The sequence below is a fragment of the Beta vulgaris genome, chromosome 4, assembly GCF_026745355.1.
Source record: "Beta vulgaris subsp. vulgaris cultivar EL10 chromosome 4, EL10.2, whole genome shotgun sequence".
NCBI lineage: Eukaryota > Viridiplantae > Streptophyta > Magnoliopsida > Caryophyllales > Amaranthaceae > Beta > Beta vulgaris.
In genome coordinates, this window is record NC_079205.1 from 64,596,210 (window position 1) to 64,611,954 (window position 15,745).

General features: G+C 35.1%; 1 protein-coding gene across 1 annotated transcript; it reads right to left on the bottom strand.

Moving 5' to 3' along the window:
- Window positions 1–1,682: 1,682 nt before the first annotated feature.
- On the bottom strand, window positions 1,683–10,901 carry LOC104889960 (zinc transporter ZTP29). The gene is made up of 12 exons (XM_010675303.4): window positions 10,458–10,901; window positions 9,155–9,213; window positions 8,825–8,917; window positions 8,632–8,721; window positions 8,428–8,512; window positions 7,849–7,904; window positions 5,746–5,802; window positions 5,548–5,588; window positions 4,887–4,954; window positions 4,710–4,766; window positions 4,510–4,627; window positions 1,683–2,012 (listed from the first exon to the last, which is right to left on the bottom strand). Exons 1-12 carry the CDS (start codon window positions 10,519–10,521, stop codon window positions 1,967–1,969), a joined length of 834 nt encoding a protein of 277 aa, XP_010673605.1. The 5' UTR covers window positions 10,522–10,901; the 3' UTR covers window positions 1,683–1,966.
- Window positions 10,902–15,745: the final 4,844 nt, after the last annotated feature.

Below are 15,745 nucleotides of genomic sequence, written 5' to 3' on the forward strand. Positions count from 1 at the left end.
TATCATTGTCCATACAAACTAAGGCTCCGTATAGTTGGACGTAAAACATTTTCAATGTACAATGATTTTCATGGAAAATAATTTACAATGGAAATTATTTACAACTTTAATTTTTTCGAAAGTGAGACAAAAATAGTAATCCGTATTAGCTCTTAAAATTTGTGTGTGACGAGTTTCTAATGAACACATGCATTTGGTTAATGAGTGGTATACTTCATGCTGCGAAAACTTATTAAAAACAAAAATTATTAAAAGAGACTATCTAATCTAGCTAATATAAAATTAGACGTGGTCACTAAATGCATTAAACTAGTCACCGAAAGAAACCTAGTCACTATTGGGTTAATTTTCATTTTAATATTGGACTTACCATTGTCTAATTTTAATTTAAACGTAGGTGGTATCTTACAAGACAAACTTCCATCACTTCATATATTTTGATTGCAATTGATCTAATTCCAACAAATTAACTTCTCCAATCAACAATATATATTTAAGTTTATATTAAAATGAATCATGAGTAATTTTTGAATAAAAATATTTATAGATATCACGTAGCGTAATTGGTAAAGTTTTGTTATTTATGATATTTAAGAAGATTTGAGATTGATCAAATCATTTAATTATACGTAAACTAGAAAAATTAAACAAAGATATCACATGGTTTTTCACCTATAGTAAAACTTTTTTGTACCTTTCTTTTGTAGTTTTTCTTTTTATAGAATAGCTACATGTTTTTTTGGTCTATATCTTTTTAGTTTCCCTAGTTCCCAAAATCATCATTCTATTTCATGGTACACAAAAAAATAAAGAGCCAGACAACTTATAGTTGTGAATCACTTTGTAGGATTCGTTTTCCACTAATCATTTCATTCGAGTAAATTTCACTTATGATCCTTAAGTGGATTACTAAACCTTTTTCTATGGTAGACTTTGGCTGAATAATTATTATTTCTCATTGTTACCAACAAATTTCTATTATTATACACGCTCCAAAACCCTCCACTCTAATTCTTTGATTTCTTAATATAAGACATTTGTGAAGTCAAAACTTTGAAAATCTATACTATGATAATGTTAAGATTGTCCGAAGACCAATATCTGCTAGGTTACTAGCCTGTAGAACACACCAGCTCAAAAGCTATGTACAAAACTAAAAAGTCCAGAATTAAATACCCAACATATTATTCGATAAGGATTCGAACCCTAGACAATGCCCTAAAATTCGAGACATGCACTCCACTGAACTACCACTTCTCCCTATTTTACCATCTCTATCATTATACTTCAACAAACCTAACCCTTTATTACTAACTTAGTAAAAGTTTAAAACTATAATGAGATAGATATAATATTTTACACGTACTGACGTATAATAATATAAGTTTTTGTATATTTTTACAAATACGGTCAAAGTTATATATTAGAAAAGAGGAAATAGTAATTCTTTTCATTAGCAAGAATTTGCTGTTAGAGAAATAAGCTTGAAGGCTGAACTAATAAACGGACGGAATTTCTTGATTATAAATTCACATTTCAATTTTAAAAACAATTGGTTCTTTGTGAAAAATAAGGAATTATCAAATTTTGGCACTGGATTTGTATGGAGTACCAGACATTACCAGAAGTCCAGAACTAGAAGTATGCATGACACATCAAAAATCAACCACAAACACCAGATATCAACTTTCAAGAGGATAATAAGTTTTTCCAATAATGTTCAATTGTTACAACCTAACAACAATTATTCACATTCCCTTTTTTTTTCTTCTAAGTTTGATTAGATACATTTCCATGGATTCCGAAGGTTGCAGACTTCACTTCATGTAATGTAACGGGTGGTGAAGACGGAAGTTTGAAGATGACGGTGGTCCTCGACTGATGAGAGAGACATAGAGAGAGAGAAACTGTGCAGAGCAATGTACAACTGTTGCTATGTTCTCATCTACCCAAGTGAATGCTTCAGCTATAAACTCATCTCTGCTGGCAAGCTGATTTCCAAAAAATACAGGCTGCGAATCGCAAAACAGCAGAATTTAGACTAGTTTAGTTGGTGAAAGTCTATCAAGCAGAGCATGCAACCACATATTAGGTTGTAAACACAAAGGCCTCGATATAACTACACTACATATAGTAAAAGTAAACCTGTGTCGATGACAATTGATAGTCTAGCAAGCAGAGCATGCAACTGCAAATTAGGTTGTAAACACAAAGGTCTCGATATAACTACACTACATATAGTAAAAGGAAACCTGTGGATGACAATTGACAGCTAACTTAGTTGGTAAAGTTTTGTAGAGGTGATACCCGAAGCATTGGATCAAATTTCGTCTACATCACTGACCTTTGTGGCTCACTATACACAACTAAAAGAGAAAAAATTTAAGTTTGTTGACTAGGAGGGGGGTTGGTATAGAGGGAACTAGGAGGCCCTACTGAGGTACCCATGACCGGCCAGCAGACTGGAGTGGCAGCGCTGCAGCGGACCCTTGACAAAGCACCCCTAAGTGAAACCTAGGTTACAAGCGTAATAAACTTTGTACGATTCTGAGACTAGGCTACCAACATTGTTGCTTCCCCACCTCGTTGGAAGGCAACTCAGATGGGGTGTTCCAAATTAAATACCTGCTCGATGGCAAGCCTGATATCTGGATATGTAGGCACTTTAAAAACCCAATTCGCAAAGACCAACAATTCAACTGGAATAACATAATGAGACTAGAGGAATGGTAATGCAATTTAGTGTAATTTCACATAAGATGTCCCATTTGAATGTTCAAGATAATGAACTTCCACAGGAAGATATTCGTTTTCTTCATTAGTTTTACATTTGCACAGATACCCAAAATCTGTGAACATGTTAATGAGTGGTAATGAGAATTACTAGACAAATGCAAACGCTAGCTAGGAAAATGTGTTACCTTGGTTATGACTTCTAATGAAAAGCGTTCCAACAAATTCTCATAACATTCCCTTATGTTCTTATCAATTGAGGTTTCCTGTCTATAATACTGTACACAAAGAATCATGCTAACCCACAACTCTTAATAGCTCATAGTGCCCTACATATTCCTTTAGTCCAGGCTGCAACATTTGGGTGCCAACCCGACCAAAAAAATGAGATTCCAAGGAATATCATAAATTCATAATCATGGAAAAGGAGCTGCAAGCCTACTGCAATACCTCAAAAATGTGAACTTTTTGTTTATTACTTCCTCCGATTCTTTTTAAGTGGAACATAGAGAAGTGACACACCAACCAATGACTTTAGAGAGAGAAAGTTGAGGACCACATACAAGAGAGATTATGCAATTTAATTAAATAATAACTTGACTAATCATCCACCAACCACATACACCTTAACCAGAAATTTATCTCCCCCTTCCCTACCACTTGCCATCTACGTACCACAACTCACCACAACACCGACTATAACTTCAGTGGCAGTACAACCAAATCTCACAAAACTTCTATTGTCGGCAGTAATTTTGCTAGCCCCTCTTCCATCAACCCCTCCACTCCTCCGGCGTCCTTTTTTCTTCTTCGAACTTCCGATGGCATTAGTGGGTTAAGGAGAGTGAAGAGATGGTTGGAGGACCATCCAAGTAAACCACCACCATCTCCTCAACACACCTCCCTCTCTCTCCTCAATCCTCCCCACCACCAACCCCATCTCTGCTCAACCCACCTCCAACCATCTCTTCTCTCTCCTCAACCCACCACCCCATCTCTCCTCAACCCCCCTCCTGACATGGACCCAATGCCACCACTACCGGCCGTACGGTCGCTGCGATTTAGGGAAGAGAAACAAGAGATTGGGCAATTAGGAAGAAGAAGGGTGGAACAAAAGGTGGGTTATGGGGAGGGGGAAGGGTGGTTACGAGGTACAGAGGAGAGAGAGACAGAGGGGCTATTGGGATTTGGGTGGGGGAAGGGTTGAGGAGAGGGAGGGGGTGAATTAATTAAATCAAGGTTAAAGTGTTAGGTGAGTGATCAATTAGGTTGGTAAATAAAATTAGTAATGGCAATTTTGTAATTACAAAGAATTTTTTTTGCCATTTTAAGTAGTGTCGCACTTATTGTGACATTTCCTAGAAAGAAAAGTGACTCACTTAAAAAGAAACGGAGAAGTATATGACGAACCAACTTTATCCTTCAGGGTTCTTTTTTTTTCTTTGAGAGGGTGGGGGTTGGGGTGGGGGAAGGGAGATGCCACTGCATTAATTCCTCCTTACTTTTGCAAGTGCATTTTGTTTATTGTACTCTCTAATTAGCCTTCCTCTCCCTTACCTCTTGTCCTTTCACCGTAACTTGGTGATCCATCAAACTAGTTCATATTAGTATGTTCCTCCCTATAGTCATCCCCACCCCAACCCTTCTCTCTATCTGGGACGAAAGGGTGGTATCACAAAAGGAGCAAATAGGAGGCCATGGCCTAGACCACATCTTTATTCAAGTCATCCACAAAACCTTTTATATACTTATATAAGCCACTTCAATATTTATTACCTTGCTGACATAAAGGCCATGCCGAGGAAAACAGCCTTGACAGCTTGTTTCTGACCAGCATAATCAAACGCCAAAGGCAACATCTCATGTAAGGTTAGGAAAGCCATCACTCCACCAACTGCCAGAAGCCAAAGATTCATTAGAGAAATGTAAAGTAAATGCCCAACCTTTTCAAACAACTTTGATGCCGCAAGTTTTACCTGCTCCTAGAAGGCCCTCAAGAATCTCAGGATTTAAACTGCTTGGGAATAGATAAGCTGCATCAAAGAAAATCTGAGCTACAATATTCATTTATATAAAAATAATAACATTGCAGAAAGCATTGAAACCAAAAACTTGGGAATGTGCCCAGATTTTAGTATGATGTGGTGTCATACCTACAATAATAACACCCAAGGGCTCCGCAAGACCAGAGAGCGATGCTATCTTAAATGCTTGCCACTTGCTGCAGAACATTAGAGACCAGATGAGATTCGCAAAGCAAATAGAGATAGATTGTTGCACATGAGCATGCAATCACTTGGAAAAGTGTGTTCTCCAGTTAGAACTAACTGAAGTATAACGTACCGCTTCCTACCGATAAGCTCATTATAAGATGGAACTCATACCAAGGAACTACATATAGATCTTAGATACCACCATTTGAAGCAAAAGACATACATCGATATTGAAAAGACTTTGTTGACCTCCATGGCATGGCAAGTTGATTAAAGTCTACATATTACATAGATAGGAAACAAGTCCCCCAACCCCCTACCTGTCTCCCCCCCCCCCTCCCTCTCTCTCTCTCCTCTCTCTCTCTCTCTCTCTACAACCAAAAACAAAAAGTTGAGAAAATATAAACATTGCACCAGTTATGCTGTCATACACATAGAGGCAGTCAAATAAAGGCGTCCAATAGCAGCAGTCCAGAAAACAATTATAATACAAGAACTTCTTTAATTGGAAGAAACCATCCAAGTTATATCATGTAACACACATTTCCAACAGCAGTATCACCTAAAACTATCTGAAGAATGATCTGACACAATTTCCTACCTTTGTGTAGCAAAGTAAACTGGAAGAGCAACAGCAACACCCTGTTAAAGACATTAGGTGTAAATTTTAGCTAAAGCACAAATCAGATTATCTTCATTATGGCATTGGCATTGGCATTGGCATAATATGCAACAAATAGTTGGAACTTGAAGGGAGAGAAAGATGCTCTCATAATTTGAAGAGGGTGGACAACTATACCTCAGGAATGTTGTGCAAAGCAATAGCCAAAGCCAGATTAAGTCCCACCCGAAGGCCCTGGAAACAAACAGAAACATAGCGAGGTATTTAAGTAGAGTTATTGGAGCACAAAGGTAGCTACCCTTCCTGCCTGAGCTATAACTCCTCATCTTGCACATATATGATAGCATAAGACCAGGCAGAAAAAATAAGAATAAGATACAAGAATTCCTGCTGGTCAAGGTGGTTTATAGAACCATGTTGAAGTTACATCTCATAGGAATTCATCAAGAAAGAATTTCCACAGAAGGTCTGAAAGTGAAAGGAAGGTACAACCAGCAGCAATATGCATATAGTAGACATTTTCCGTCCCATGAACTGTGAGGACTACATTTTCCAGTTCTGGAGACTAAGACACACATACATTACGTAAAACATAAGATGAAAAATATGATTGTTGATTTGTTCTCTTATGAATGTCATAAGCCTTTTCCAGATGAAAGAAAAAGGAAAATAAATTACTTGTCAAATAAAAAGAAAGTTTGTACTGCTTGTTTAAGAAGCCTATCCTAAATCTGGAGTCCTAAAAATAATATAAATGATGATTCAAATTAATTATTTGAACAGATAAAAGTGGAAAGTCCATCAAGCCTCAGCGATGACTGCTTTCGGAAAATTCCCTCCTGAGAAGAGTCAAAAAGTTGAGAAACAAGGAAATGCAGTCCAGGGAGAGAATTATGAATAAAAGGAAATTCTGCTTTGTGCTAGTAGACTGGATTCTATTTCACTTCCATGAGAGATTTTCGCTTCAATTTTTACCTGGATGATTGACCTCCAGGCTATAGCTCTGCTTTGCCTGGTTATATTTTAATTCGATGGATTACAATTCATTCTATTCACATATTCATAGAACTAACTACAAGTAGAGTGTGCATTCTTCAATTTTACTGTCTTTAAGCAGTCTTAAAATCAGCTTCTAAGGTTATCCATCTACAAAAAGAGAAATCTCATCTTATCTCCAACACTTAGCAGCCTTCCACTACTGAACTAAGAATCAATATTTATGCTCCAGCCGATCTTACTTCTGTTAGTAGCATCAAATGTGCTTTTTGGAAGAACAAGATCAGGGAAAAAGGCTGAATCAATAGTAATAGAGACAATGACCTTTTGCTCTTTGCTAGACAAGATCATTACTGGAAAACATGGTTTTGGTAATAGACTATACTAGGAGAGTGATGAAACCAGCTAAGCCCTGAATACAGATGAATTAATATTTGAGAACTATCAGACCCTTTGATGGAAGCAAAGGGAAATTCAAGCACCTGATGCAGGATGTATCTACTGCCTCAAGTAACTAGGCATTGTGGATATCAAAATTCCAGACTTTCAACATCCTCTCTCTCTTCCTTTCCACTTAAACCCAAAATTTATTTTCTTTAGGTTCTGCCATTAGTTAATTTGAGGGAGAGTAAGTGATTAATCTCCCCTCGTTTGAATGGTAGATTGGGAAGGCGAGAAAAAAAAAAAAAAAAAAAAAAACAGGACAGATTAATTTTCCTTCGTTTAGCCAGTTAAATCCTTCCATGTTCTATATATGGAAGGAAAATGTATTCTTCCCCTCTCCTCTTCTCCCTTTACATATCTTTTATCCTTTCTCCAATACTTTTATCCAAAAGACCAAAACATATTAAGGACTTCTAGGGTTTTCTAATATGAGAATTTGGGAGATTTCAATATTTATGTGACCTACCATATTATATAATTTGTATTATCTTATACTCAATTGTACCACTGGTTGGTAAAAAAAAATTACCTGGTAGAATGACGAAAATTTAGCAAAAATTGTTCTGCGGCAACATTAACATCACACTAGTGTAGTCATGCTCAAATATGTTGTTAGTACATTGTTTCCTTAACAAAATTTACATTAATATTTACACTTGTCAATCTGTCACTCAGATACATCTTTCACCGTAGACATTGTATAGAGTTTTATAGATAAAGATCACATTTCCCAAACAGAAAAGCAAAATCCAAGAGCTCAATTATAACAGAAGACTAAGCCTTAAAGGCTAGTCCCAAGATAAAAAGGAAAAAGAAAACAAACATTGAATCTAATTGTACCTTTATCGATCCAAGAAAAACTGCCATTCCCTCTGGAAAATTGTGTAAGCTTATACCTGAGAAATAAAAATTCTTATCAGTTCGAAGTTCAAACTAATTTTAGCATATAATTCGAGCCATGAATGTTACAGATTTCTGAAAAGCACTTCAAGTTGCCATCCAGCCATCAAAAATAGTACTCGTCACATCCCTCCCCCCGTTGTAACAAGTCTACCGCAGTGAATTATGTATAGAAGAGTTATATGCAAACATAATGATTAATTAATGCAAGAAGATCCACAGCAGCGGGAACTAGGAAGAGCCCTTGAACGGAAAGTTAATTAAAAGTATAATTTCCTGGTCCTTAGAAAAGAAAACAGTATTTTAAATAGCATCTTATAGCATTATCACAAGCTTCTGAAAATTCAACAAGAGCTTCCATTTTTCCACACATAGAGAGAACATAATTAAATAAGCCTATTGATTGAATAATATAAATTCACAATATCCGGTCCGCTGGCAACTAAAGAGGCAAATAAATTTTTAAACAGCTGAATTTGACATGCTCCTGGAGTAGAGTAGAAACGAGAATCTACAGACCTACGGCTGTTATTATGCCACTGTACAAAACTTGGCGCCGATGCTTCTTCATTAGGTCCTTTTGCTTATTTTCTCCATTAGTCCGCTAACCTCCAGAAGAAATTCAACAAACTTTTAGGTGATTAGTCCAGCTTGGAAGTCCCAATATAGATTACTATATAGAAGTTCACGAAGAAAAGTGAACTAGGAGCAAATTACACTAACCTTTTTGCTTTTAACATTTGGAGTAGGAGCGAGCGTTGGTTCTGGAATGAAGTTGGAAATAAGTGCAAAGAAGATAACACCTGCAAAGAACTGTAGAGTGTAGACAGCTAAGGAAGTGAATACTTAGATAGTGAATGAATGTATCATTTCAACAAACTTCTTCGACAAGATGAAGTGAATGAAGGTAGCTTACCCATATGTTTCCTTTCAAGAAGCCAATAGCATTTATGGCATTGTGAGCCAGATCTAGAAATGATATGCTAAGCATAAGACCCGCAGCGAAGCCCTACATGATTTAACAGAAGCTTCAGGAATTATAATTTCTTTAACAGAGATGCAGAATGACCAATATTTTGTTGCTAGCACAAGGTCATATCCTAGACAAGCCTTCAAAGCATGTAATTTACAAAGATATTGGACCCAGGCAAAAGTCCGAGTTCATAAGCAGCAAAGATTAGAAGTAGCCAATATGGGGTCTAGATCCTCTAACTATCTTGCTTAAATAGATAACAAGGTTATGCACCTGTAAAAGCCCGAGCATCTTCAAGTTTGGCGCATCACTAAGGACCACAAAAAGTGCACCTGTTTGACATCCCATGAAACAAAGTAAGCTTTCTCCATACAAAACTAGTCTAAAATCAGGAATTCATCCTCCATTAGGATATTGCATACTGTTTACAAAAGAAAAATAGATAAGGATCCACAGTTCAAACAGACAGAGATTTACGCCAACAAAGTAAATTTAGTGAATGAAATCAGTTTTTGGAACAAGAACCAAATAAGTGCAATAGCATGCTCTGTCAGAAATTTCTACTTCGTATGAATTTAGTAGCAAGCAACTCTGGCACCAACGCTACGTTATCCGAACTCTTCAGTTTACCTCAAAGTACATGTGTCATATCCTCAACATTTCAACACAGATATGGACACTTCAACTCATCATTTTGGGTCATAATCATGGAAAGTTTTCGTAAAATGTTCAAGTCGAACACTCAGACACATACCTATATGGCTATATCTGACATGATTACTCGAGTACAAGTAACATAGCACAAATGAAAAAAGAGCACAAACTGGAAGTTTTGAATAGTCGCATTATATAGGTTGAAATCTCTATCTGCAAATTGAAATCAATATTAAACCATATGCAGCAAGTCAGCTTACTGACATAAGGTGTTTAGTAAGCCATGTTCCGCATTGAATTGCCTCTCCTATGATCTCCACGACCCGTGTAACCACATTATTCATATCCAAATTCTTTTCAAATTATTATTACTTTTAGCAAATTTGCCAATCATAAGTGCTAGACTCATCTTAATCAAACCATTGACATTCACTCCCATTTCAAAGTTGTTAGGATTAATACAATGTTTCAAACATTCCCCTTAATGAGACAGATAATTCCCATGAAAAATCTGTTCAAAAATCCCCACAACCACACACCAAACCCGAACAATCTTCCGCCGCCGCCGCCATCAGCAAAACACATCTCACACGTGAGATAATAGTCTACAACTATACACTGAAAACTTAACTTCACAAAAATATAATCTTCCAGCTAACATAAAAAAATATGACCCCATTATTTTAACACCCACGTTCTTACATTAACCTTAAACCCTTAACCATTACACTATCAGCAAGCTAAAAAGCGCAAAACAAAAATGCCAAAAATGAACTACATTATTATTCAATTATAATAACAACAGAAATACCAACTCCACAAATTAATAATACACTACTATAGATTAAGAAAATGAACAATAAAACACAATAAATAAATGCAATAAATTTATAAAAAAGATTCAATTTTGACCAATTCATACCTAAAGATGTGCTCAACCCACCAACAAGTGAGAGCGCTAGAGCAACCAACACTTGAGAATCCATAGCTAAAGCAACAGCAACAACAACAACAACAACAAGTTTTGTTTCAACAATAAAAACCCAATTTTGCAGATTACCCAGAAACTAATTTTTAGTTTGCACAATTAATTTCAGTTACCCTTAAAAATTAGATTGATTTAAGAGGAAATTAAGAAGTGGGTATGAATTTTAGAAAGAGGGATGAACGTTAAAACCCCAAAAACCCTGTGATAAGAGAGGAAGATGTTATAAAGGGTGGAAAAACACATAAAAGTAACTGAATAATAGTGAATCATAGGTTTACAAAAAGGCAAATTTTTAGGAGGAATCAAATAGAGAGATTATGTAGAAGGAAGGAAAGAGATGGTTTGATTAGGTGGTCCAAGATAATATAATGAAGTGGATAAATTGAAGGGAAGAATTTTCATGTTGACAAGGAAAGACTCAATTTTTTAAATAAAGTTACATTTTTTATTGAAAAGTTAAAGTCATCAAAGAATCACTTAAAATATTATTGAAAAGTTATGAGTATATGCATCAAAATCAAACAATCACTTATATTAGCATGAAGATTATGTAAAGTAGAAAAATAAAAAATAAAAAATAAAAAATAAAAAAATGGGTTAGAAAAGAAGATATAATTAATTGAGTTTTTGTTATTTGGTGTTAGTCTTTCAAAAATGTTTTTTCTAAAAGTGGATTACATTACATGAAATGAGAAATTGAGAAGATTTGACAAGAATAATCTAAATTATCGATAATCAAACAAAAGTAGATTGAATTAAGGAGATGTACAAAGAGTACTTGAACTGTGGATATGCTTACAAAATTAGATAGTATGTTGAAGATGAAATTTGAAGCATTTAATGCACCATAATGTTAAATAGAGCTGGCCACGGGCCGTGCTGGGCCTGACCACGGGCCAGGCCCGCGGGCTGAAGTGGAATACGGGTCGGGCCAGGCCCTGGCCCATCAAACTCGTGCCCGGCCGGGCTGAAATTGTGGGAAACTTGTCCATGGCCCGGCCGGGCCTGACGGGCCGGGCTCGTGCTCACCGCGGGCCTGGTCCAAAAATCACAGTTTTTGAAAAACAAAAAATTGCAAGGCCCACGGGCTCGTGCCGGGCCCGGGCCGAAATCTAAAATCTCCAAACGTGCAAGGCCCACGGCCCATGTTATGGCCAGCGGGCCGGGCCGGGCCCATAGCGGGCTCGGGCAGCCCGCGGGCCAGCCCGGCCCATGGCCACCTTTAATGTTAAACGACATTTTCAAGTAAACCTTTCCATCAGCATTATGAAGTTCTATTTTATTAGTGATTTAAATGATTAAATTTCAAACGTTAAGATCATTTAAATTATTTATTTTTTACTATATATAGTTCAATTTTTATTTTCTTTAATTTTTTATTTATTTACTTAAGTGTTTCTATTATTTGAAGGTTGAAATAATAGTTCATTCTATTTTCGTCTGATGATCTTATATTTTGTATGTAAATTATGAAATCGAATTTTCCAAAATTTGTTATGATTTTAAAGTAAAATAGAACATATCCTTACTTTAATCATCTAACTATCGAAGAAGATAAGTTATGATAACACACTTTTACGATATTTTTTTTTTTTATGTACATTTGTACATCTATGATACAAGCATCAAATGTGTAAAAATAGCATGGTCTAGAAGATTAATCAAAAGATGCTCTTGTTGTTTATTAATGTACGAGTATTCGAAGATCAAATGTGAAACCATCACTTTATAGAGATATTCTTGCCATGTAAGGGGATGGAAGACTAAATTAATTCCCTTTTTGGTCATGAAGCATTCTTCATGCATTATGAAATTATGTTGTCATACGAGTAGTAGTTGAGTAATTTCATCATCTATGACACCCTGATTCTTAATTATACCTAACTTCCCAGCTTTGCATTACTGCCCAATTGTATTTTGTTATTTTTCTGTTTTCATTTTCATTAAAGCTCTCTTATCATAAGTTAATTAACAAAATTATGAAGGATGAATTATTACAACTTTAAATATAATCAAGTTACTCTACCGATCATGTTGCATAAACTTATCTTCATTATGAAAACAACACATATTTGCACTGCGATACATCACACAAGTTGGCATTATAATTTACAATTTGTGTGTTATCAAAAGTCATAAGTCAAAACTCAATTTAAAAAACATAAAGGATGAGTCATCGGAAAAAAAAGTGTAATTCTAGTATATAATTATTAATGTACTATATAAAATAAAGATAACATGTTATGGTTGGATAGGGTAAGGTTAGGTCGGAAAGATGTCGGGTTGAGTTGTATTGGGTCGTAATGAATTTGGGTTGGGTTAGCTGGGTCGGGTGATAATTGTGTCGGGTTGAAATTCGGTGTGGATTAGTTATGGGTTTGGGTCGTTGTTGACAAGTGCAATTGGGTACGAGTTCAATCATAAGTCGGGCCAGCGGTTCAGGTTGGGTTATCAATTACACGGGTTTAACTAGGAACGGGTGGACGTTGGGTCAAAATGGGACAGCTTTCCAACATATCACTCTCAGCTCGATACAGGTTGGATCTGGATCACATGTGGATTCACACGTGAGTCAACCCAGTTTTTGACACCTCTCTGCTAAATTGCTATTCCCTCCGTCCCAAAATATAGTTTCCATTTCCCTTTTTTCATGGTAATTTATGCAAGTAGAATCTGAGAGGGATAGTAAAAAATTCTTGTTTATTTAAATAAATGTTGTATGGGAAAAGATGATTTTATGAGAGAGAATGGAGAATAATTGGTGAAAGAGCATTAATTGTAACACTTGGGTTGAATAAACAAAGCAAAAAACAAAATTCAAGAAGCAAATAAATGATGAGACACGGTTTTTCTAGACAAACTACGAAAAAATGTGGAACTAAATATGAAAATGGGAACTATATTTTGGGACACCCAAAATGGAAATGGGAACTATATTTTGGGACGGAGGGAGTAATCGAGATGGTAGCTGGTTGGATAAGTGGCCCAAGCTATAAATTGTTAAATACTATAACCTTCGTAGGCCCAATCTTAAGGTTGTGTAACACCAGTGTGTTCCCTTCTTACTGAATTGACTAGTATTTAAGTGTGCAATTATGTCACCTAAATTTAACTGAATTGATTAGTAGTTAAGTGCTTACAAACTTATTGTAATTTATCCGAATTTTATTGAACTTTTTCATAAACCTGCAACTTTTAAAAACTTATACTATATCCATCTCATAATATAGTATCTGTTTCTTTTTTACACAATCTCCAATATAAATATTTGATCTTCAATATCTTCAATTTCTTATTAATAAAAAGTTAATAGTATGAAATTAAACATTAAGATGAATCTAACAAAATCCCACATGAATCTGTTTTTTTGATATATACAAATGAGAATGTTTGGTCAAAGATTTTAAAGTTTAACCTCAAGAGAGACAAACAAACACTATATTATGGGACGGATGGAGTAGTATTAGTAATATCAAATTACGATAACATTTATAACCCTAAACTTAATTAATTAGAATTTATTTGAACGAACATTTGAAACAAACCTGAACTTAAATGAGTAAGGCTATGTTTGGTAGGAGAGTAAAAAAATTTCCTAAAAAAATATTTTTCTCTATTTTCAATTTTACATTCTTTAGTTTGCAAAGAAGTGTCAAATCATTTTCCCTAAGAATAAAATTGCTCTTCCAACAATAGAAAACCATGTTCCCTTCAAAATGAAAGGAAAATTGTTTTCCTTCCTTTTCTTTATTACTCTTGTATACTCCTCCCGCTACTTCCTTATTTTCCTTTAATTTCATAATTTTTCTTACATTGAACCAAACAATGCAAAACTAATTTTAAAATTGTGTTTTCCATGAGAATCATTTCATACTGAAAATATTTCACACCCAATCAGACGGAGCCTAAATGTGTAGCAGATCAATCAGTACGTCAAAGAGGGATTTACTAATTACTTTCAAATGAAAACTCTTACTAAGTTTTTCTTCATTTATGTCAGCAGTACCTTCATTCTTTGATAGGTAGATGAATTGATGCTCACAAAATCAATTACTAGTACAAAATCCAAATATTTTGCAAGAGGCAATAAATTGTAAGTAAAAACAATCCAGAAAGTTGGTAAATTTATGCTCGTGCAACTAATGTGGATAATGAATGCACCAGGCTCCATCAGTACCTAACTACTAGCCGTACATCTAGTAGAGGACAACCTTTATACTACACTATGATAAATAAATTTTATGCTCGATTTTTGAAAATGTGTATGTGAAAATAATGGAAATGTTTTCCCCCAAAATATTGTAAATAATATCTAATCCATAGAGGATTGACTCTCCCTAAGTAATGATCTATTTTTCTCGCTATAAAGTCATAAGAGTATAGAAATATGGACTAGTCGTCAACAAAAATAGTTTGGACTAAAACACTTTGTTTGGATACCGATATATGATCGAAAAGAAGGGAGGGATGGAGGAAAGGAGAGTAGGGAAGATAAAGCTCCATTTTCCTTCAATTTATCCAATTCGGGAAGGATAAAGACATAATGTTTATTAAAGAGGGAGAGAAAATGAATTCCTTTGCTCTCCCTCCCATTTCTTTCACCAAATTCTTATTCAAACAAGGAAATTTGTTTTCCTTCCTTTTTCCTATCCGAACAAAGTATTGCCTACAAGTAAGGAGCTGTAATTTGTGTTTAGAAGTAAATAGATGGTCGAATTTTTAGAATATTTGATGATTACCAATTACTTTTATAAATTTATTAGCACTATAATCACATTTTTGTTCAAAATGTATTATTTTTTTAATTCTAGGGGGATTGATCACTTTGCCTCTAACTCTTGGTTGATCATAAGAAGTCTATTGAGATACCTTAGCTTAAATGAAAATCTAGTGCTACGAGGTTACTATACATGAGATCTTACCTGATGGACGTAACTATCACATTGTTAATAAATTGTGTTATTTTGTTTGGAACAGAGTAAACCTGATCAAATTAATTTGTTTTTTATTCGTTGATTTCCTTTTTGTATTTCTTGCCTCTATAACAAGGTACCGGTCTCACTAACCACAAAAAACCCATTCAACTAATCATATTAAAAACATTGAGTTGAAAGCAACAATTCATACTCCCTCAATATATAGTTAGTCTCTCATAATTAAGATATAATATGATCTTACATAAAATATCCTTTACAATATCTATTCTTAAATCCTCTCTTTAT

Coding starts and splice junctions, on each gene's coding strand:
- LOC104889960 (XM_010675303.4), bottom strand. CDS start 10,521: ATGGATTCTCAAGTGTTGGTTGCTCTAGCGCTCTCACTTGTTGGTGGG. Junction 8,513..8,631: donor CAAATGTTAAAAGCAAAAAG/GTTAGTGTAATT, acceptor TCTGGAGGTTAG/CGGACTAATGGAGAAAATAA. Junction 5,589..5,745: donor CTTTGCACAACATTCCTGAG/GTATAGTTGTCC, acceptor TGTCTTTAACAG/GGTGTTGCTGTTGCTCTTCC.